Source organism: Photinus pyralis, unplaced genomic scaffold (genome assembly GCF_008802855.1).
Source record: "Photinus pyralis isolate 1611_PpyrPB1 unplaced genomic scaffold, Ppyr1.3 Ppyr1.4_LG6, whole genome shotgun sequence".
NCBI lineage: Eukaryota > Metazoa > Arthropoda > Insecta > Coleoptera > Lampyridae > Photinus > Photinus pyralis.
In genome coordinates, this window is record NW_022170663.1 from 5,521,887 (window position 1) to 5,547,117 (window position 25,231).

General features: G+C 35.5%; 1 protein-coding gene across 1 annotated transcript in view; it reads left to right on the top strand.

Annotated features, from left to right (window-relative positions):
* Positions 1 to 20,648, top strand: part of LOC116173507 (Down syndrome cell adhesion molecule-like protein Dscam2) — a 72,096-nt gene extending 51,448 nt beyond the window's left edge. The window contains exons 2-3 of the mRNA XM_031491009.1: positions 20,176 to 20,502; positions 20,575 to 20,648. Coding sequence (XP_031346869.1) covers positions 20,176 to 20,502; positions 20,575 to 20,648 — 401 coding nt within the window. The remainder of the gene's footprint in view (positions 1 to 20,175; positions 20,503 to 20,574) is intronic.
* Positions 20,649 to 25,231: the final 4,583 nt, after the last annotated feature.

A 25,231-nucleotide genomic window follows, 5' to 3' on the forward strand; every position in this document is an offset into this window, starting at 1 on the left:
AAGAGGTTCAATACGCTACTTAGATGAGCGCTGCTGCACTGCTCACGTGCTATCGTTACCCTAAAAATTGAATCTACTTGAAATTGATCAAACGGCAAACTCGTTAAATAGCCAAAAATGACATTTTGAACCTGATTGTTAGATCCCCGAAAAACTATACCTACCCGTTTTACGAGGAAAATGTATTTACTTTACACTGCACCGGACGCAATAACCCTCCAAACTAACTACTCGAATTCTACCATCTTTTCCCAGTAAAATGTCCACAACACGACCTCCATTCCACACGTTTAGAAAACTCCTTCCCATATAAACACTATCTTACCCAACTTAATAGTGACGTGAGCTTCCGTTCGCTAAGAGACTGCTGTCCTAGATGCTCTGACCTAAATCTGTTTCTCAAATGTTCACGAATTTTTTTGCTTACTCCGGGAACTTCGCGACAATCAAGTTTTCTATCAGCCACACTATTATCAACCTTATCACGTAAGAACATTGCAGGTGACAAAGTCACAGGATCCTATCATTTGGATCATTCGAGACGTAAGTTAAAGGTCTATTATTAACAGCTGCCTCACAGTCACACAATACAGTCAAAAGTTCTTCATAGTCTAAATTTAGCTTTGCCTAAAACTCTTCTTAACAAAGGTTTAACTATCGTTTTTGGTCTCTCAAAAAACCCTCTCCACCAAGATCCACTAGGGGGTTAAACCGCCAAATAATTCGTTGTGTCTTTCGTTATAGTATCCCAATCTAGAGCTGCGAAAACATTATCCGAACCACGAAAATTAGTCTCGTTATCACTACTCCGTCGACCAATGAATCTACGTTAGACCCAGTAATCTCAAAAAGGAGTGCATCTAAAACTATTCGTTGGTAACGGAGGTGATAACACAATAAAAGGTTTCGTTTTTCATCGCAATTAAACTCTTAATCTTGTCTCCCAGGCTCAAACATTCTGCTGTTTGTAGTTCTGTTAAAGCGAACTTTTCTGCATCTGTCAACTACTGTACATTCAGTTCTCCTCTTCTTCTGTTACCTTTATGTCTCAGGTTGCGGACAGATCTCAAAAACCACGCTATCATTCTTTGCAATTACATATCGTTATATTTTCTAAAATATGTGTAACTAGAGCGTTTATTTGCGTAAAATTGTTTCGAATTTTCTTTTGAATTATGGGGGAAAAATGTCCAAAAAATTTCGAAAACATTCCACCAAACAAATATTACTCTTGTTAAGTTCAAGTTTTTATTTTGCCGATTGTAATAACAGCGAGCTTTAATCTGCTCACAGGTTTTTAATGAATTATCAAGCGACAGAGTAAAGCGATGCAAGCTTTATAGCGGAGTCGATGGTGTCCGTCTGTCTGTGAACACGATAACTGTCAAACGCTTGGACCGATTTGGTTCAAACTTTGCACAGTTGACCTATATACCACATGTAACAAGCCAATTGAAAATGGGTCAAATGACTCCGTGGGGTCACACCAAAGTGCTCTGCCGCTTTTTTAAACGCTCCTTATGGGTTTTTGTTCTCAATTGTGTCTGTCGTTGCATTGTGTGGTTTTGGTTTTAAATTACACGCTGGAAATAGGTCGTGTTAAGTTACTTCTGTAACTTTGTAGAATAAGCATACATTGGTAAAAAGAAGCTGACATCGCAGAATCCGAATGTCAGTTTACAGCCCTGAAGGGCCGGTGAACCAATGAAGAGAGGATTATTTTGCACGAAATTAAGGCATCGTAATAACGGCCGTGAGTAGCTGGTCAAAGTAAGGTCCAGATATTAGCGTTCGGGTAGCCGAGCTTAGGAAACCATTTAAGTATAAATTCAGGGCGACCTCGTGGTCCAATTAGCAAAATTTTTTTAATGCCTCATCAGTCATCATTAATTACCCAAGTGGAAAAATAGTACGGAGTGAAAAAAAGCATCTCACGTGAATGGGAAAAATCCAAGTGTCACCTTTGGAGTGGTTAAAATGGGAATTGCAGGCCCATTCAATACACAGCGTAAACCAAGTGTCTAAGGTGTAATCGCCAGTTAACTAAAGAGTTCCAGTTCACAAACAATTAAAGATTGTTACAAAGTATTACACCAAGAGATATTTGCGTATTCACTTGTTGGAGTTCAAATTGGAGTTCGTAATTGTGCAGATTTCATTCGGTAAACGCGTTCGTAAGCGAATTCCTTGGGAAGCTTCACCTTATCTCTAGTAAAAAGGGAGGTGAAATTCATTCATGCTACGCACGGGAGTTCTCACAAAGAAATCTGTTTGTAATAATCAAATAGTAAAAAAGTTCATTAATAGTGCCGCTAACGCAAAAGGGCAGTGTGATGTAAAAGCTCACCTAAGAGATTTTCCCAGAGTTGAATCAAACCGTAATCAAATCCAGTTAGTTAATCTGAATGTGTATGCAAACGCACTTTTCGAATTTCACTGATCAGCAAAAGAATTACCAACGAGAGCAAACCTGTATAATCCAATCAATCGTCAAAGTCCAACCCCAAGGGTAGCCGCCTAATAATTTTAGATATCGACCCCAATTTACGATGAAAAATTGTAAATAAAGGTCCTATTTATGTATTTTGTCAAATTTGCTCGATAACTTTAAGATCCATTGTCAAAGATAAATAATATGATTCGTGTTGTACTATTAGTATAGTAATATTTTAAACGAGAGATCTTAAAGTCAAAAAAGTGCAAAATTGTGTATTTTTAATATCTGTTGCAATCAAAAGAATCCACGGAATTTGGTGTCACTTCTAATTAAATTGTTTTTTTCGGAATCAAAGGTATTCCATAAATTTCACTGTGAATAAAACCAATTTCAAGGATTATTTATTACCTAAGAATCTCATCTATACTCGGCTATACACAGAGCTTCCCCACTCTTCATTTCGCTGTATCCCAGATATTACTGTGGAAGAATCACTCCAAAAAAAACATTCATTTTTCTACTACTTGTGTGTAAAGTCTAGCTCTAATACTGGCAGCCAGAACTTAGGTGGCTAATACAGTTGGCGGAGAACTATAGAACTTTCTTTTTGTTACGACGGGGGTTCTATGACTGCCCCTAGCAAGAAATGGCTACAATTTAAACCATAAATCACTCTGTTGTGTTTATAAACTACCTCTTGGTGATTTTTATAAGTCCATACTAATTTCAAAAATTCAGTGTCCTTTTGATGTAAGCAGATCTGCAAAAATGCTTTCGTTATGTCGGAAACGACACCTATCTCGTTTTCCCTACATTTCATAAACAACACAGGAATAATTTCAATTAAAGTCAAGCCCTTCTCTAAACTGCGGCGAAGCTTCGTAAAGGAAAAGGAAATTGACCACTGCTTGCCAGGGGAAACGGGTCTTCGGGTGAAAGAACCACCGAGGTTTGACAAAACTCATATACTTTTTGCGTGCGTGCCAGGCGTATTCAAATCACGCCAAAAAGTAAATAAAAATATCAAAAACTAAACATAAAATAAGAATACAAGCTTTGTGAGTTCTCGGGCACCAGTGGGTATAACCTTTGTCTTGGAAAAGAATCTAGATTCACACAAAGGATTGTTAATTGCATAAAACAGTAAATAAATTCGCAATTTTGGGCAATGACAAAATCAGACCTAATTCCAGTTAATTAAAACTTACGTACCCCATCAATAAATGGGTTTTGAATTGCAAAATAAAGATAGATAATTAAATTAACACATATGATATAACCTAAAAGAAACGTGTTAACAAAGAGGAATGCTATGAAAATAACGGTACTTAAGAAGGGTACGGCCACCGGCCCATTCGCATAAAGACGCTAAGATAATTAATTTAAATAATTTGAGCGTGATGACTCAGGAATTTTTCCATTCAAATCAACATTTTTCGCACAGATTAACCTGTCATTTCAACGACAAAAGTAAAAGCAATATTTTCTCAATGCCAGTGGTACCAACTACTCCTAACGCACTTATAAGAACGCATTCAGTCAGTTATACAAACCAAGAGTACATGCAACGGACGTGAGCTTTTCAATTCTGCTTTTCCAATTTTTGTATTGTCTTGTCGAGCCTTTTAACAATTTTATAATTTGTAGGTAATGGGAGGGTGTCCTTCTAACTAGGGTAGTTGAATTTTGTATCTGTTATCTGTATTAATCACTAAATGTTTTAATGCTAATGCAAGTTCCTCTTTTGACCTACAGTCAACACAGTTCCGTTGTTGATTGATTTGTAAACAGGGAAGTCACCATCATACTATGACTAAGAGATTCTTGTTCAGGCACTTTCCCTTCAGGTATCCAACCGACATGCGTTTCATAGGCCACAGGACCACAATCTCCAAAGTGAAGTTTGCCAGTAAACGCTGCTGCGTCCCCCCTAATTAAAACTTTAATGGGCCTTTGTGTATTGTAATCTGAAATATTTATTGCATTTGACTCTTAAATCCGAGAACCATAAAAACCGTCATGACAAATTCTTGTCTGGTCTAAAACCTCGATGGTACAGGTGTAATTGTCATTAAAAATGTCAATATCATAACATAGATGCGAATTTCCTACTTCTGATCCACCAAATAGAAAATGAACAATGTTTTGCGTCCCTTTGGGCTTTAAATTCAATGAAGACAAAGTAGATTTCAGAACGTATGACTTTGCTGATCCAGTGAAAATTAAAACTTTTGTGGGTGCTTATTAAAAATTTCGTCTAAACTTTCGATAGAGATATCAATACGTTGCTCATTTTCCACTTTAGCACTTAAGAAAATCAATAAATGTTTACGCCTAACTTCCAATGGAAAGCTACCACTACGCGAGGTTGTCAAATCTTCAGTATCATTGCACTCGTTGTTTTTGAATTACCTACTCGCATCACTAAAATGGAAGTTACATCTTTGCCAAATACGCAGTAACTCTTGGGGCAAGCAAGACTCAAATAAACTGTAACAAGAGTGCCGCATATTTGTCCGAAGAAATGCCCGAAGTACTTAGAGTGGGTGTCAATCAAATCATACAGTTTAGACAAGTTCCACTTTTCTTTTTATTTAACATCGACTTAAACAAATCGCGATTTACAAGTCTTCGCGGCCAAATCTAGCAGTCATGTTACAGTGCTCGTCAAGCACAGGAAAGCTCTCAACTATTCGAAGCGCTCGGCTACCCCCGAAACGGTAGCTTCACTAAGTAATCTATTCAGTTTTTCAATCTTCACCCTGTCTATAGTGATCCTTTTGGTATACACGTCACACTGTTCAATTTCTGTGATTAAAGACTTTTCGGAGTAAGCTGTAAATCTCTAAGTTTATCGAGGTCTTCAATTTTTTGTTTAAATCACTCCCAAAACACTTTTACTTCTTCGCGTATTACCGGTAACATGTCCAAAGGGTTCTTGTTTCAGTTAGGGTTCGGCTTATTACGTTCAACATTTGATAGAAGACCATTTAGATCTGAATTGAACTGCAAAAATGTGTATCTAAATTCTGAAATCAAATGGAGTACCATCAAGGATTACAGAAATTTCTGTATTCATATTAAATTTCAAAGAGGTGAAAGTAAATTTCGTTTCATATTGGTCTGCAGAATTGTTTGATCGCACACTGTGACAGACCGCGAACGTACAGCAAAGGAAGAGGATCCATTCAATTCATTACTAACGCACCTGGATAAGCACCCGTTCTACCTGACCAGCTTTCCAAAAAGGAGAAACAATAAACCATTTATTTTGTTTAATTAGGGGCGATTCGAGTCGCACGAGAATTAGCATGCAAAAGCTGTCGTAGACTGCATTAGTTACGAAAACGTGTCATCTTGTAACTTTAACGAAATACGTAACGTTTTCGGCAAACACGTTTTGTTGATTAAGACAACTAATTTTGCCTACCCATTGTAGATAAGGGACGCGCCGTTATGTAACTTTATACGACCGTACTAAAACTTCTAATCTATACGGGCGTCAAATACAGCAGATTTTACTATCATCCAAGTTTCATTATAATTACGTAGCGTTATTGCTGTACTGCGACGCGATATTGGCAACATTATTATAAACATAACGTAGATAAAAGTGTAAATAGTACGCTTTACACGTTTTCCAGCCAAAATGCTTTGCTCTAGAAATTGTGAGCGTATAATGGTTTCGGTGATTTACTTCGAATTTGGGTATCCAGTTACTGCAATCGATGATCTCGGAAAGGGTTGTTTTGGAGCACGTTTCTTGGTCACGATATAGATACATAACCAAAAGGGCTATGGTGGAATCGTGTGGTTTATAGTGTGGGATGGTTAATTGTAAACTAGAGCCGAGTTTAGACAAGGTTCAACGAACCACGTGTATATAGTTGGGAAACTTTGAAAAGCTGGAGGAGAAAACACTGCTATATGATTATGGTAGAGCTACCCGTTTAGGCGAGTGAATCAAGTACGGAAACTGCCACATTAACTTATCTGTGTGCCTTATTGGAAAATTATTACAAATAAATCCTGTAAACCCAATGTTTTTATACATTCATCGCATGTAATTAATATCTTTATTGCCATTCTTACGTTTGTGTGTTTGTGGTCAATTTAAACTTTCTGAAACAAACGCATAACATTTAAAGAGCAAAAATGCACGCACTCTTCCAAAAATGTTAAATGTGTAGAACTTTTCTTGTTATATAATCGTCCTGGACTCGCTTTGCGAAAATCGAGCTCATATCCCATTGAAATTTGTTTCCCTAATAATAATTCACGAGCCAATTACAAACCGCAAGTAGTAGGTTTGGTTAGTATCTCCAAAGATACTTCGTAATTTGCTATCTAATTCAATAATCATTCATATTTATTAAAAATAGTAATAAAAATAACACTTCTTTCACGATCTCACTTATACCAGCAGTATATTATCTATAAAAATCAATTTTTGTGATTTATTTGAGTCCGTTTCAATTTCTTTCCAAGTTATATACCTAAAAATAGTAGAATTCTAGAGAACATATCGGTTCATGGCCTTTACATCGGTTCTCGTGGTACAGTGACAAAACGTCTCGCAAATCGATTCAAAGAGTATGGTTTCGGCAAAGAAATTCTAGAAAAAATTGTAAAGTCCGTCATTCAAAATTCGGTAAATATAATTAACAATCATTTATACTTCTGTGTCTTAAAATAGGCAACTTCTTACCATGACAAGCAGGCGTTTATTTAGTAAATAAAGTTTCTCTCTCTTACATATTTTTTTATATTTTTAGCGCATTCTCGAAATGTAATGTGGCTATTACACTCACTTTACATAGTTTATATATGTTACGGGCAATGTCCATAATTCAGGTATTCTATGCATCATCATCATTGTTAATAGTTTTCTGCTAAAGCAGGTCCCTGATGGCTCTTCTCCAGGACTCTATTCTCTGCTCTTCTCTTTACTCTTTCATATCCTTCTTCTCCCTGTTTTCCTTTCTCCATTAACAGTTCCCTCGATTACTTCCTCCAACATACAGTTCTTTCGGTACCTTACGTTAATAAGGTCCAGAGGTACGATCATGAAATTAATAAAAATGCCTAGAAGGCACTTTAATTAAGCCTTTTCAAACAAAAATTGCGTGAGAAGCCCTAAATTTTCCACAATCTTAATAAAAAGTTAATCTCATTTCGTCGAAATCTGGAGTTAGTTAAATTTCGTGAAACTGAAAAATCTGGAGTGACAGCTAATTTTTGTAAGACTAGGAGGTTATGTTAACTTCTTCCTCTACTAAATTGAAATATAATGTGTTTAACTTGTAGTTACTCTAATAAACGTCGTGCAATAGGTATACTATACCACATATATCTGTGACTATACAATACAATTGTAGGTTTAGTTTAATTTATACACCAACTAAGCAACACTTCCTTGCTACATGTGGATACACTTTAAAACAAGTTCTAAATCAGCATATGCATGATTTTTGGGCATTTTTGGTAATACAAATCAGTGATTCATTAGCGAAGTCTAAAATAATAATCGATCTCACGAGTTTTTGGCTGCGTTATTCAAAAGAAAATTCAAAGGGCTGTAACTTTTGAACTAGTAGCCCAATCTTCGAACTGTTTGAAATTATGGATTCTACAGGGCACATTCTACAAGAAAATTTTTTCCCGGTCGATCTGAGACAATTTTTTCTTCGGGGCTCAAAAAAAGGCAGTGTATAACCTTCCTTTTTACCAAAAATCGACTACACCAAAATTTCTCGGGAAAACACTTTTTCTTATTAATTTGGGTGCGTAGAATCCAAATCAATTCGTACTTTTTCGATCAGACTTCTCAATCAGAAGTTATAGACTAGAAACCAATTTCGAAAAAAAATTCAAAGGGCTGTAACTTTTGAACTAGTAGCCCAATCTTCGAACTGTTTGAAATTATGGATTCTACAGGGCACATTCTATAAGAAAATTTGTTTTCCCGGTCGATCTGACACAATTTTTTTGGGGGCTCAAAAAAAGGCAGTGTATAACCGTCCTTTTTTACCAAAAATCTACTACACCAAAATTTCTCGGGAAAACACTTTTTCTTATTAATTTTGGGGAGTAGAATCCAAAGCAATTCGTACTTTTTCGATTAGACTTCTCATATTGTAAAATAAATCACAGCGCTATCTAATGGTAAAATTATAGCACCTCCGAAAACCATATCGAAATTATTTTCTTAAATTATCGATCTCACAAGTAATCTAAATCAAAATAGACTAGAGCCTGCACATAGCAGAAAGCTTTTAGTGAAAATTTGAAGTCTCTAGCTATTGTAGTTGCTGAGATCTCACCCGGACTGCCGGCCAACCAGCCATAACTAATATAATAGCGTATTTTTTTCAAAAATGCGCTAAAAACCACTTTTGGAAGAGTATGCAGTCTAAACTTGAATGCCTTAAGGAAGAAGAATGTGCAAAGATCGACTTTACCTATCAATCACCGAGAGGGGAAACCCGAGCACTTACTCCTGCATGTTTCGTATCGACCCCCAATTAACTTCCAATATCTCCTTATTATAATTCGAAAGGGGAAGGAACATCTTTCGCATCTTCCATAGACCACCGCTTACCTTCAAACGCCTTTTTAGCGCATTTCCACAAAAATAAAAAAAAAATGCGCTATTGTGGCCACTTTGTCCGTCCGTCCGTCCGTCCGGCTGTCCGTCCGTCCGTCCGCTCGTTTTGCGACGCTACTAGTTCTTTATCTTAAGAGCTATTGTTCTACTTTTTTCGCTATTTGGTTCGTTATGGTGTCGAGTCTTGTACCAAGGAAGGAATTTTTTCTGTACCGCTTACAAAAAAAGTTATTGTAAAAAAAACAAAAAACCGTTTTTTACATGTTCCATAATTTTACACTTTTGCCGTTTATTAACGATCCTAGAGATCGTTTATAATTTTGCATTGCTATCTGTCGCCTGCCGGTTGGTCTCTCCGTCTGTTCCTTTGTCTGTCTGTCCATCTATCTGTCCGGGTGAACGATAACTTTGTTTAGAAATGTTCGATCGCTTTTACATCTCCGTTAGTTATGAACTGAATTGCATGAAATTCAATATGGGCATAGCTTTAGCCATATAATACGCAATGCCAAAAGTTGAATCGAATCGATTCAAAATTCACAGTGCCCTTTTCGCATCTCGACCATTTATAAACCGAATTGCAAACTTTTTTACTTATAAAAGTATTTGAATGAAATTTGATACATAGGCACTTGGGATAAAGGAAAATCAAACGCCAATTTCAAAATTTAGTTTTGCGCATGCGCAGTGGCAACTTTTTTATTTATGGAAGAATTTAAACGAAATTTGATACATAGGCACTTGGGATAAAGGAAAATCAAACGCCATTTCAAAATTTGGTTTTGCGCATGCGCAGTGCCAACTTTTTTATTTATGGAAGAATTTAAATGAAATTTGATACATAGGCACTTGGAATAAAGGAAAATCAAACGCCAATTTCAAAATTTGGTTTTGCGCATGCGCAGTGCCAACTTTTTTATTTATGGAAGAATTTAAACGAAATTTGATACATAGTCACTTGGGATAAAGGAAAATCAAACGCCAATTTCAAAATTTGGTTTTGCGCATGCGCAGTGCCAACTTTTTTATTTATGGAAGAATTTAAATGAAATGTGATACATATGCACTTGGAATAAAGAATCATCGAGCGCCAGTCTCAAAATTTTCTTTTGCGCATGCGCAGTGCCAACTTTTTTATCTATGGCACCATTTAAGTGAAATTTGATACTTAGGCGCTTGGAACAAAGGAAAATCTAACATTAGTTTTAAAATTTGGTTTTGCGCATGCGCAGTTCCAACTTTCTTATTTAGAAAAGCATTGAAATGAAATTCTTCTCATAAACTGAAATTGAAGTAACACGTAAAAAATGGATTGCCCATGTGCAACGCTATCTTTCATATTTGTGGCCGGATTTTTACGATTTTAACAGAAGTTGCATCTTATAAATGGAAAATGAATGCAAGTGGAAATGCGCTTTATGTAAATCGTTTACGATTACTTTTTAACTTGTTCGTATTAAACACTGCTTAGCATGCACCGCCTTATACACTGGAGAGGGGAAGGAATATCCCTCGCGTCTTCAATAGATCGCCTCTTTGTTAACGACCATGCCGCAAGAAAATTAACCAGATCTACCGATCTAGCGGTTATTTTTTTCATTAAGCCTCTAACTCTGATGAACAAATTTTTGCGCCAACGCGACGGCACGGTGAACACAGATACTTTTCAAATGTAATAAGTGAGAAATTAGTTTTAATTGATCTTTATAAATTAACGGATTGACGGATCAAGGTATCAACGGATAAATGTAAAACCAAACGAACTGCTCTTCACGTACAATACTGTAGCGAATTTTCTAGAGCGATACCAAGTATCAATTATATGCCACCGATTATAAAGAATGAAAGAGGATGTCATTCATTTCATGAAATATGGAGACTTTTCTAGAAGCATTTTTTTATTATATAAGCAAATTGAAGTGAGTGATAAGTAATAATTAATTTTATATAAATAAACCACGTAATTAAATCTGCGTTGTGCCTCGAGTTGTACCGTATATGATCGAATAGGGGCCTCTTACAAATTTATCTTAATATGTCATCAATATTAGATGGTTTACGTTTAGACACAAAATCTCGTAAATCATTCTTTCCAATCATTGTCAAAAGCTCGGCAACCTTCTTATCTTCAAAAATATATATATGTATGTAACACTGTTGTCAAATTTACGAATCTTCCTTTGTATTTAAATACTACAGTTGGTATATTAATTGTGGAATGATCGGAAAAATGTATTTATTTTGGAAGTCTACGATAACTCCTCAAATGGTAAATGAAAATTTAGAAGTAATGAAGAGACTTTGGCTTCTTGTGGAGTTGAAGCCTGTTGTCTCGAAATCGTATGCTCCCATAAATGTAAGGCGTACGAAATGTAAGAGCATTATAATTAATTGCCGATTACGCGATGTCAAATTCGGTTGAAGTTTGATTGATGAATGGTTTTCGCCATATAGAAGATAATGCTTGTGCGCTCGTAGCTTACAACACACTAATCTAAAGTAAACGAGGGTTTCATTTTAATATATATTATAATGCGGCGGAATGTATTTCGAATGTGTCTCCGACAAAATCTTCGGCGAAGCACAGAAAAGATGGCGCGCGTCAATAGTTTATGGTCCAATTCAGTTAACGTGTCACATATCCTTGTACAAAATAAGGGAGATCCTATCGTGACAAGGAGAAATGTAATTCTCTACTCGGGCTGATTTACCTTTTTCACAATACCTATCCGCGTCAGAAGTTGAATGGGAAGCAGATCCGGCGTCACGCCGGAAATGGACGGAATTTTAAAGCCCTTTATCCCTTAATTTGGCGCAGTTGTATTAAATATGGAGCGACAATGCCATTAAAGTATAAATATTTACTAGGATGGAAGGCGGTTCTAGCTCGCATCAAGTAGAAAAAGCGAAGAAGGTACGAAACGAAATAGGTTACATCAATGTCTTACTGCGTCCCTTAGGAAGCTCCTCTACAAAATGAGTGTAGTGTATGAAATATATTTCACGTAATAAAATGAGCTTACGTTTACAAATGGCGGAATTAAGGGGTATACTTTTATAAAAATTTTCTAATAGGCTAGCGCATTTAATAAATTGTCTGCACGACTACTTTTTGAATGTCGCATTTCTACTCAAATTTGTTGCTAAATTACTCTCTAGAAAGCGGACTCATCGGTCAAAGCAACGTAAAAGCCAAGTTATTTCCTGTTTTATACGCAACGGTTGCTGGCGGAGGCAGTATAACGTAAGGAACTCTAGCAAAATTTAATGTGACTAAAACTGTAATAAAACTTAATTATCATCGTGTGATGTATGGTTTTATGCTTTGCGTTTTATTATTATGGTAAGGTAGATAAGCGCAAATCCCCTTATCGTGTACTCTTTACGTAAATAGGTAAATGCGAACGTGGATGCTGTATTACGGCGTTGTGGACGTATAAATTTTACTTATTAGCGAATTTTGGAGTTCGTGACAATTTATTTATCAAACATGTATTCTTCTTCTCCCATTTTCATTAAATTTTATCCCCCACACTGATGCTTTTTGTAATGTTTCGTAACTGTAAATGAATAATTTTATTAATCAATTATGTATCTGTGCTTCAACCTCAGAAGAATCTTTTATTGCTTTAGGCAGTTGCACTACTAATTTTACGTAGGTCTTGATGTGATGTCGAATCAAAAAAATTATAGATGTGACAAATACCGTTTTATTAGACACTCATTAATATCTTCACACAGCTTACAAAATTTGTTATTCCTTAAGTTCTGAAGTTCAAGATGGACTGGTTTATCATAATCACATTAGTTTTAGTTTCCATTTTTAATAACATATTTATAGTATAATTTGCGAAAGGGTATAATGTGATTTGATAGGACTATCCTACTTTCTAGTTTAATTCCAAAGATGATGAGAGCCTCCGTTGCTGAAACAGCTTCGTAACAATATACACCACTACTTATCTAAGGAATTAAATATTAAGATAGATATCAAAACGATTAAATATGACATTTTCTAGGGAAATCTATTGCATTAAAAGCACTTCCCGTACTCAATTATGCAGGTGCGAAAGCTAGATTTGCGCAACAGCCATAAAAGTTTTGGAAGTTAAAGCAGTCTCTAAAGTCAACTAAAACCTCCTCGGGGGAAGAATTGGCCCACTCTCTTCTTGGATTTTCAAAATTGGTCGGAGAGTGAAATTCCTGAGTCAAATTTGGTTAACAGTCAATGGGATCTGCGAGTCTAGTTGTTGTTTGCAGCCCAAGTAACGTGAACTGGCAAAATTCCAGCAACTTCACATATTCCTACAGTTATATAACAAAATATGAGCCTGAAGCTCTTTCGAAGAATTTCAATATCACCTCTATCAACTTTGCAAATTTCTCAGAGAGATTAATTAGCATCCTTTCCATTTTATAATGTACAAATTCACAATGTGCAGTAAGCGTATTGTATACCTACTATTTGTTATGCCAATGAACGTTCATCGCTTTGGATCCGTTAGAAACTCTCCTTTTATTACTTGGAAAACAAAAAGTTATACGCCCTAAAGGGGTGCTTTTATGCTCTCTCTCCACTCGAAACAGGTTCTTTCTGTTTTATTTTTCGCTAAACAAATCTACCCATCTTTCAAGCACAACTACAAGAAAATATTCTCTACAAATCCTATGAAAGTTAGTACTTTGGGTTTATTAAATAAGCACTAAGAAGTTAGCAAGAACGCGAAACATTAAAATTGATGCGAAGCGTTGCTTTCCGCTATTTTGTTTTAGAGTAAGTTCTTATGTGAATTTTTAGTTCAACACTGAAATCGCATAACACCTGGAGTTTGCAGTAACCTCTCTGGCATTACGTGAAGCAGTGCAAACAAGGCAAGGTTCCTTGATTTTTTGAAATAAATTTCCAAATGAAAAGGAATGCCATTTTTAAGGGTTGCTAGTAGATCCTCTAAATCCAGTCGGTGAAACGTGCAACAATATTTCGTATACCAAGAACGGTGAAATGAGAAGGGATTTAATTTTTTAAGCGCAATTGGAGGGTTACCTACTAGTGCACCCTTCGAGCGGAGAAATAACAATATATAAGAAAAAAGTTACATAACCTCCGCAACTAAACTTGGTGGGTTGTTTTTAACAGTTACGTAACTTCAAAATGAAAAGTGTTTTCATTTTTTAAAAGGAACGAAAACATTGCCTGTTGTGTTTTTTAAAAAAAGTCTATCAAATAAGGCAATGTACTTGATCTATCCCCCCCACCAGGCGATGATTATAATAATTTTGGTAAAACGTACCTAATATCTGATTTCACAATAAGAAGTTTTATTTTTTAAAGGCATTAAGGCAATGAAAGGGTTATTTCCAGCAGATTTCAAAAGTAGCAATATGCGGTTTACTAAATTTTACAGCCCCCGCAATTAAAGTTTACCAACTATATACCTAATGGCAATAATAATTCTTGAAAATTACATAATTTTAAAGTGAGTAGGGATTTTTTTAGGCCACTAAAAGGTTGTGTGTAGATTCTTTAAAGAACATCGTTGGAACAAAGAACAATTTTTTATACTTATTTCAGAAAAATTTTAGCTCCTACAATTAAAGATTGTAATGTGCGTGTACCATCAGCGAATTTTCACAAAACTATATCATTTTTTAATGAGAAGGGATTTAATTTGTTAAACGCAATTAAGGGTTTGCTGCTGAACTCTTTAAGCCCAATCAATCAAAAAAACAACGATATTCGATGTACTTACTGCAAAAGTTACACCCCCGTTATTCAACTTTGCCAAGAATCGAAGAGCGAATTCTCTTAAAAATTGCTAGGACAGTTTCTGTTGTACGCGCAAACCCCACTCAATCAAAGCAGCAACAATATTTGTACTAAAATAGTTACAACCCTCGCAATTGAAGATTGTCAAGTATATACTAGTGGATTATTTGGAAAATTACATAATTTCAAATTTTTTAAGGGCAATTAGAGGGTTGCTGGTAGACCCTTTCAATCCAACCGATCCAAAAATTAACAATACCACTTTTTAACTGGTTTAGCAATTATTTGTCAGCAAAAACAATTTACTTTCTACGCAATACCAATAAATTCAGAATTCCGCAAGGGTTACATATAGGCTCGTTGGTCGTTACTGTTTAATATTTTTATTAATTGTCTTTCTCTAAACTAAATTTTACTGTTTGCAGATGACCTTCAATTATACTAAATTATAAGGTCTACTTCAGATGCCACAGTAATGATTTTACAATGAGGCGAAATCGGATTGTTTAAAGACAATGAAAGGGTTGCTGATGAACCCTTTAATTCCCGTCGATGTCAAAAGCAGCAATATATAATGTCATATAGTATGTTATATAGATATACCGAGGGACTAAAGTGTGTGTTTTAATCCCGAGGGTGAAAATTGCAAAAAAAAGCACCCGAATATACGCTATTTTATGTACTCCTGTAATCAGCTACAGCAATTTCAATATTAACGTGCAAATTTGAAGGAAAACATTTTTTGATTGATAGTACGATCAATATACTCGTACTGTGTCATGTCAAATTGTGACATTATAATAATAAATGTTAGTTTAATTTAAAGAGTGAAGATTCTCGTTCAAAAGTACGGCGCAGGAATGATCGTTTAAAACTATTCAGAACAAGCTATGAGGAAAGTACTACGTCCCAAATTCAAAAAGATTTATGAAAAACACCTTGACATTTCAGTGTGTTCTGTCACTTTTTGTCCCTCGTCGCGTTTTCTCCCAAAAGTGACACTTTAGTCCCTAAAATGAATGGCAAAACACGGAGTACCAAAAAAAGTTACAACCCCCCGCGATGAAAGTTAACCGAGTATATATAGAACGAATTTTCTGGAAAATTACGTAATTTTAATTTGAGAAGTGTATTTTTAAATGCAACCAAAGAGGTGGCTGGTGTATACTGTAAACGATTTGATGTTTTAGACAAATTTCAACCCCAGCAATTGAAGGTTAAACGAATGTAAAAGCGAATTTTCTTAAAAACCAGATAATTTTTCGACCACCTATTAGGTGGTGACTAATAATTTCGCGTCTACGACACAATCGCGATAGGTATGTAATCCTTTCACTTTCTATAACAGGGTTCAAAGTTCCATGATAACGTTATAGTCACCGCAGTGTGTTTCTTGCGTTTGGTGTGTAAGGTTCTCCTCTGTTATCCTAGTTTTGTTTTCTATTTGATTAAAATCTTAGTTGCGTTAATTTTGGAATTATCGGAATGTAACGTACTCGTACTTGCCGAGGTACTTGCTCTGTACTTTGCAATGGGAAAATGAAAAACGCGTGGTAAGTTTATGAGGGATGATTTTCGGAAGGGTTGTTAACATTCGCATGGTTATAACAGTACAAAATTTAAGGTCACTAACAAATTTTCGGCAGCTACTGGGCCAAAACTACAATTATGCAATACTGCTTAGTCTATCCCTGTTTAAAAGTGTGATTCACCGCTTATCCAACAGCATTGATAGACAAGTGCCCCATGTATGTTCTATTTGGTTGTATTACAAAAGCCCACTATCAACATTTCTGGAAAACGCCAATGAGATATTAAGAATATACTCGGCCTAATTCCTTAGGAATCCACATTCACTTAATAATCGCATTTGTAGTGAAAACTATCATCACTATATGTTTGAATTTTTCAAAATTTCATCAAAATTCTTGCAAAATAAGGTTATCCTTCTCAATCCCGGACAGTATTAGACCTGAAATTTACTTAGTTTTCATAGATTCAACGCTACAGGTAAAATTTGTGAGCACCGTTTTTCAACAAAAGCAGCAAAATTCGTCATGTTATGAGCTTTAGGAGCTTTGATATCACAAGGGTCTCAATTTTAGAGCCCGTTCAAATCGCTGGGAATGCAAAATTTGGTGGCCAAAAATACTTGAATTTAGCCCCCCCCCCCCACGAATTAAAATTACCTTTCGTAAATTAAACTGTGTACTGGATTTACGAACTATATTTAACTAATTTGTGAACGCCACTCAGATATAATCGTTGGGGCGGCCATGTCCATTCAGATACGCTTCTTTTTCTTTTACTTTACTTTTACTTACGAGCGACGTAGATCGTTCAGGATTTTGGACTTTCTGTGCGTCCATTCGTCCATTTGTGTATACATCATGAGTCATGACTCGCGAATGGTTTCGAATTTTTTAATTCTGTTTTCCGTAATAGATAGACAATGGTTAAGGGACTAACTGACTAAATTTTGGGCATTTTGGACTTTCTATCCGTCGGTCTGTGTTTTGTTGTTAGTTTTAAATTGATTTTTACCCATGAATTGGGAGTTTTAAGCACTTTCACTTATGGGTAACACTATTTTTGAGCCCCTCCTTTAGAAGTGCAAATGAATATCATCGTTGGGGTGACCAGATCTATCCGCACTTAGCCTCTCCTCTGTTCATTTCAATTTAATGTTTATGCATTCATCTACGTTAAATAAGTAAAAAAAACAGACCTCTTATACCTTATACCTCTTATATAGACTTCGGGTTTTTGTTATCAAAAATTTACTTTGGCATCCCTCACGTTGTTACCAAAAATCCGTCAAAGTCAATATTTAGGCATTCATTTTGTTTGCCAAATGACTCAACTCTATTCCTTGATGGCCAAGAAGTGATTTTTGGCGACCAAAAGATTTTTATTCTAAAGTTATCAAAACCGTTACTTATGCATCCATTTGCTTGGGAAATACTAACCTCGATTACTCCATGCCCAAGAAGTGATCCATGTGTAATGTGTATTTTTAAAGACAAAAATATTTTTACTGAAAAGACGTCAAAATCGTTATTTGGACACCAATTTTGTTGAGAAAAACACCAAACTCGATTTCTCGATGCCCTATATGAATGACAAAAATATTTTTATCCAAAAGATGTCAAAATCGATATTTATGCACGCTTAGGCTATAAACGTATCGACTTTAAAGGCGTCTGCCAATGAGAGTGGTTTCCGCTGGCAAAACCAACGTAGTAGTGGGTTTCGTTTACTTGATTAACCTGTTGTTTGCTTCTTGATACCATTATTTACAAATTACCGTATGGTTTACGTAGTAATAGTTACTAATAACAATTACTACAAACACAAAATACACGAGCTGAAATAGTAAAACGCATTACCATAAACCATAAAAAACAGACCCAAACTGAATATAGGACGTGGATAACTGACAGGTTGACCCAGGAATTCATGAACAATTTCACATTTGGCATTTATGTAAAATAAGATGGCGGAAAAATATCATTGCAAACTAATCCAATCAATATTGCGCCCCCACATAAAGCAAACAAAACGCCTGATAACAAAAATTGTATTATTTTGAATTCTAAAGCCACCTTCTTGCGAATGGTTAAAATATAAAGTACATGTGAAAAGTTACTTACCCTGTATTAACCTTCAAACGTCCCCTAACTCAAATTAATTAAACTAAAAGAATTTTACTATAACTCACACTTCCTATAAACGTTATTAAAGCCACATTCGCAATGAAACGTCCACGTACATGAGAAAACATTTCGTGTATTACATCTCTAACAAATGAACAAAGCTACCTACCCCTAAATACGGTCCTCAACTGTTAACTTATTTTATAAACGTTGCGCAATATTTTATAAAGCCTTGCAAATTCAAAGTTATGGCCATTTATGTTTTCATGGTATTGTATGTCCAACAAATTATCTGCCATTAATGAAATGGCATCCGCATAACGTATGTTATTAATAATTTTTTCGAGCATTTTGTTCAATTAAGAGTGTTTGACGACTTATGGTTTCGCTCTACAATTAATTTCTTTCGTCAATTCATTGCTGTCCAATTCAAGTGTGACTTTTTTTAGTTTTACGCTTGTATCGAAAAGGTACAATTATTTCACCGACGTAATTTGAAGTGGCAAGATGCTAGTTTAAGATTTGTGAAGTACCTAATTGAAAAGTAGCGCTGAAATGAAATTTCAATTTCACCGAGATAAGGGAGATCGGGAAATTTGTTTTCGTCGCTCAAGTGTGGTTCATTAAAATAAAGTTGCAGGAGACCTCTTCGGGCTCTCAGTACGAGACGACAATAGGTGACATTACATTGTTTCACATTAAGTTGCATGCATTTTGCTTATAAAGTACTAGAACTTATCGAAGTGTAAGTAAAGGATGTTTCTTAAAACATCGTGTATTTTTAATTAATAGGAGCCACGCTATCTCTAGTTGAATAGCACGAAACAACATTGTGAAGCATTCCGAGCATTGTTGGAAATTCTCATTGGAAATTCTAGTCTCACGTGAATTATTACGCTGAATGTGAAGAGGGAAAAGCTCGTCTGCTATATTTAATATTTAATAAACATATTTTTGTGTCAACCATTCGTTAATGACAAATTTTATCTAAAAGAAGGTTTAGTAAAATACGTGGCAGCAGCAGCTTTTAGAAAAATTGATTCAACATCTCACGTTTCCGCTAGGTTTTTTTTTGTGTAGCATCCAGGAACAATAGATTCCCGTCGCAATTATTCGTTTCCGTTTCGTTCGCGAGAATTAATCCGGGAAAGTTATTCACTCGTAATGTGAATCAGAACCAAGTCGTCATTATTTTGTAAAAAGGGGTGGCTCAAAGGAGTGAGCTCGCTTTGAAAAGGTTTATGCTAAAAAATTCAAATCCAGACTGAAAGATGCAAGTTCATAACTAACGGCAGCAGTGGCTTTTGTAATCTGCTAAAACGGTGTTACTCCCTTGTTTGACAAAGGGGATTATTTTGATTTAAGAATGTTCAATTAGAAATTTCAACTTTACGTTTCGAACACGATCGATTAGTTCCATTGAAACATACGAAAGGCGGAGGCGAATCGGAGACTGTTCTCGGTGCAAAACGAATTTCCTTTGTCTATTCTCAAAATTTGAAATCGTACATTCCGCCACGCGTCTCAAATTTATCATTGACAAATAGGGGGAGTCATTCATAAACCTTTGCGGCGAATTGGTCGTGCGTAGGGAAAACGTGCCATTAAAATGCAGACTGGGTTTCCTAAAATACTTTAAACGGCGAAGGCTGAATTTTAATGGCACGATGAGAAGTGGCTAATGCTGAATATTTCGTTTTCCTTTCAGAATTGTCCACCGGATTTGATTTACATCTGAGAGGACCAACGTTTGTCATGGAACCACCAACACGACTCGAGTTCTCCAACTCGAGCGGTGGATGGTTGGACTGTTCGGCTTCGGGTAGTCCTCAACCTTCCATCGACTGGCTTTCAGTTGACGGGACATCTGTTGGTGACGTTTCGGGAATACGGAGGGTACTTAGGAACGGCACTTTGGTATTGCTTCCATTTGCAGCTGCCGCTTACAGACAGGATATTCACAGCACGGTTTATCGATGCGTCGCCTCAAATGGTGTCGGAAGGATTATCAGCAGAGACGTACAAGTGCGAGCAGGTGAGTGGTCGATTGTATGTACCTAAACACACACATCACGAAGTTAGCATGATGAAATAAGCGAATTACAAGGGAAGCGAGGAAAACTCCAAAAGACCTACAAACGACTGTGCATCAATCACAAATTAAACGTCAACAGTAAATGAAACACATATAAATATTTGTCAAAATTTGACCAAATACGTCAAGCAACGAATTTACCGTGATATCATTTTAATTTTACATTTATTCCAAAATCACCCACGTTTAATCTCACACAGCTAACGGCAATTTCAATTATGGAAAATAGTCCAATTATAAATTGTAAAGCATCATTCGGTCGAAAATTTGCTTTCAAATGAAGCGCCATTAAAATAAATTTTGAGTAATAAAATTGATGTTATTATTGTCGCATAATTGAAGCGGGTGGGAAAAAGAATAATAATATCGGTCTAATTGGCTTATTTAGCCGATTTAGAATTGCTACCGCATCTCTCATTTTATATGAGAATTGGCGACTATCAAAATATAACTCTGTTCCACTAAGCATAGCTTAACATAAGAAGACCCAATGTTTGATACCCCCCTACAGACCCCCGAGGAGTCAATTCGTCCTGTATGTATTTCAACTGAACTTTGTGTTTCCGATGGTGTTTTTAGATGGTGTACTACATTATACGTATTGAAGCTCTTTAATTATTATCGTTACTTACATGTTTGTCATCTCTTAAAATTTATTTTATTTTTCATTTGCCTATTATATGTCAATTATATCTGTCATATGAGATATATAAAGCAGTCTATGACGCCCGAGGGCATAATGAGAGGGCATAATGAGATGACAATCCATTATGCCCTCTCATTATGCCCTCAAACTGCCTGTCAAATATATTGACGGAGTTATGTAATAAAAAAGATGCTACTTGATTCGTAGAAGCAATAACAATAATCATTACATTTGTATATTGGAAATGCATTATTTGGAACGATGAAAAATAAAATGTTGTGTGCACCTCAGGCATTACTCGATATTTAACCCTCGGGCGACTTACAATCCCTCGGGCCAGAGGCCCTCGGGCTCTGTCGCCCTCGGCATAAATATCGCCTTAATGCCCTGGATACATAAATAACTATTTTGTTTACCATATATGGTGCGTTCGAGGTATTTGCAAAATATAATTTTGTATGTGACCTTATGATCTCTCCGATCACATATTAAAATTTCTATTTTTCAAGTGTTCTAAATATCACGAATTTCTCTGTTTGTTTTTGTTTTTCAATCGTATGCGTATTTGATGTTGTCGTACTACACATTTGCAAAGATCTTTAAAAAAGAACCATAGGGAAACAAAAGTTGCATCGACTTCCGGTTTAACAGGAAGGTACCTATGCCAGAAGTTTCAATGTGCAATCGGATAGGTCGTGATATCGCATACAAAATTATTTTTGACCATTTTTTCGAATCGCCCCGAGCAAATAAAGAGATATTGAGGTGACTCTTATCTCGAACACACTGTAGATGACAAGTCGTAAGTATAAAAGAACTTAAAGCAATATTTATGGAAAGTTGGGTAAAACAAAACCGTTGCGTGAGCAATGAGACCAAAGTAAGTTCCAACAAATGTTATCCAATACAGTACAAAACCCAACGAAAATCATATGGGGTGTATTGACCCCAGTCAGGTACCATACCAAAGGTAATTTTTTCACAGTTACAATGAAACCTTCTTATTTAATTAATTAATGTAGTGCCCGAGTAGAAAATAGAAATAAAGCCGCAAACTTTTGTTGCCAAAAATAAGGGCGATATGTAAATTTAAATGTTAAATTTGGCCAATTGACCTTCCTAATTTTAACAAATCGACTCTTCTGCTTTTGTATGAGTATGAGTGAAATATCACCGTCTGTCCGTAACCCCGAGCTTGATTTCCACTACAGTTTCTTTTATTAATGGACACCTGGGGCGTGTAACACAAACTATGCAATTGTAACAAGTCTACAAGTTACAAGTAATCTGCCTGTAGATTACTACACGTCCTACTTAATTCTATATATCCAAATGAGTTGTGTTATGAAAAAGCTACAAGTGAAAAATATATTCTAACAATTGTAGGACTTGTACGGTTTGTGTTACAGGCCCCAGGAAACTCAAACAATTCATAAACCTATCGGTCCAAGCCTAATGCGATTTATATCAGATTTAGTTAATGTATGTAGATTGAAAATTCCGAAGTGTGGATCAACTTCCGGTTACACCTCCTGCCTCCATGTACCTACAGTGCTAATTTTAAGTGCACCTAGAGGTACAGAATAGTGAGATTGTAACCATCTTCTCGCACTCGAGAGATATGTGCATTTAAAATTTTAACCCACGGTTCACGGTTAAAATCACGCCGTCAAATGGCTGCGGGTCATTTGATCGCGGGTCAAATGTCCTCGTAGTTAAATGTCCGCTGCTTAATTGCCCTTCTTCACTACTTAATTCCGCCCGTCAAACATTTTTTGAACACCGATAAAAATAATTAATAAACCATACGATCAAGTACTGCACAAAATTAAGTTTTATTGGATTTATGCTAGAAAACATACCTACATATAATCAGCCCTGTGATGTACTATCACTAACGTTAAACTTAACGTAGAAAAAGTTACTTTGCCTATACTAAATAACGCAAAATATCGTTTTTGGACAGAAAAACTGCACGTTAAGTTTAACGTTTCTGATACATCAGAGACCCGAATAAAGTTAAATTTAAATGAAGGTTCTATGCAATATGCAATTTTATCAGCAGCGTCAGGCATTTTAAACGCGAGTATTAACATCTCAATAAATCTTTTTCTGGGACGATGGATTTCCTCCCTGAATATAGTGCTCTATCGCTATGTTGTTCATATGCTGCTCTTTGCGAAGGCTATCTAAAAAACTTCCTTATAGTAGGATGTTGCGCAGCTACCAATATCCAAAATGCCGGTGCCATTCTTCAACTGCATTATTTGTTATCGGCAGATCTTTTTGCAATTCTATAATGAATGCGCAAATAAAGATACCTAATCCTTCCTGGTCGTTATCCACACATTTTCGAAATAATCGCAAAGTGGTTTGATACCCTTTTCATTTCTGTAATAGTCGCTCTCCAGCAATTTTTCAAACCCTGCCACTGTTTGATTTAGTAATAACGGACCTGTCTTCTTCACTTCGTCTATTACTACTATTACTAATTGATCTTTATCTTATCTTATCTTTATGTTAAGTTATGTCAATGTTTTCTTTCCCCTGTTCTTTTTTTTTTCTTCATTTTGTGACATGTCATAATACAATATTATATTGTCAACAGGAAACAATAAAAGTTAAGTTAATTGAACGACTTTCCATAGACTTTTACGAGAATTTTTATTTTGGTTAACTTCGTTCCTATAATAGCTTTTCACGCCTATAATAATAATCAGTAGCTACTCGCCTCAATGCATCACGCCACCAAACTCGCTTATAAAATATATACAGTGCGTTCGAGATAGGTGGGTCACCTAAATATCTCTTTTATTTGTTGAGATACGAAATATTATATAATATAATACCTATTGTGACATTACGATATATCTGACCGCATATTCAAACTTCCGGTAGCACTTCCGGTTACACCGGAAGTCGATGCAACTTTTGTTTTTCAAATGCACTGCCTATATGTTTTACGATATTTCAAAAGAGCAATCATTTTGCTGTATGACAAAAAAAAATAGAGATAAATTCGTTATTCAATATTTACAAAATTTATGAAATCCATAAGTATGTCGTGTGTTGTCAGTAGTGATGTGGATTGTAAAATAACGATTTGTAAGTTACATAAAAAACGGTTATATTACTCGTAACTTACAAGAGGCCGGTTTTTTAATGTAATTTTTAATGTCTTTTATGAAACTTACGTTTTTAATTTAAAAAGCCGTAATTTTTGTAAGTTACATAAATGTAATACCTATTTGTAGGTACATTTTGATCGGTACTACCACAGACCATCTCAACGGTACTACCAACGTAAACGATTCACCGTTGAATTTAGTTTGGTTTAATGAAGATGATACAGCCTCTAATTCGCGATCTGGAGCTTCTTCCTCCAAACGACGATGGCGAAATACCTACTGCTTGGGTATTTTATTTAATACACCAAAATATATAATTTAACAAGTGTTTTTATTTTCAAACACTCACAAAATTCAAAAAAGTTTATACAATATTGAAAAAAAACATAAATGACAGGTAATTTTACAAAAATATTTGAAAATTACATAAAAAACATAAATTACTGGTAATTTTACTGTAAAATTACAGTTTTTAAAAAAAAATGGTAAGTTACATAAATTACATATATAATACATAAAAAACATAAACAATTGGTAATTTTACACGTAATAACGTGTAATTTAAAATCACTAGTTTCTAGTCTATAACTTTTGATTGAGAAGTCTAATCGAAAAAATACGAATTGTTTTAGATTCTACGCCCCAAACTTAATAAGAAAAAGTGTTTTCCCGAGAAATTTTGGTGTAGTCGATTTTTGGTAAAAAAGAAAGGTTATACACTGCCTTTTTTTGAGGCCCGAAATAAAAATTGTCTCAGATCGACCCGGAAAAAAAAATTTCTAATAGAATGTGGCCTGTAGAATCCATAATTTCAAACAGTTCCAAGATTGGGCTACTAGTTCAAAAGTTACAGCCCTTTGAATTTTTTTTCGAAATTGGTTTCTAGTCTATTAAA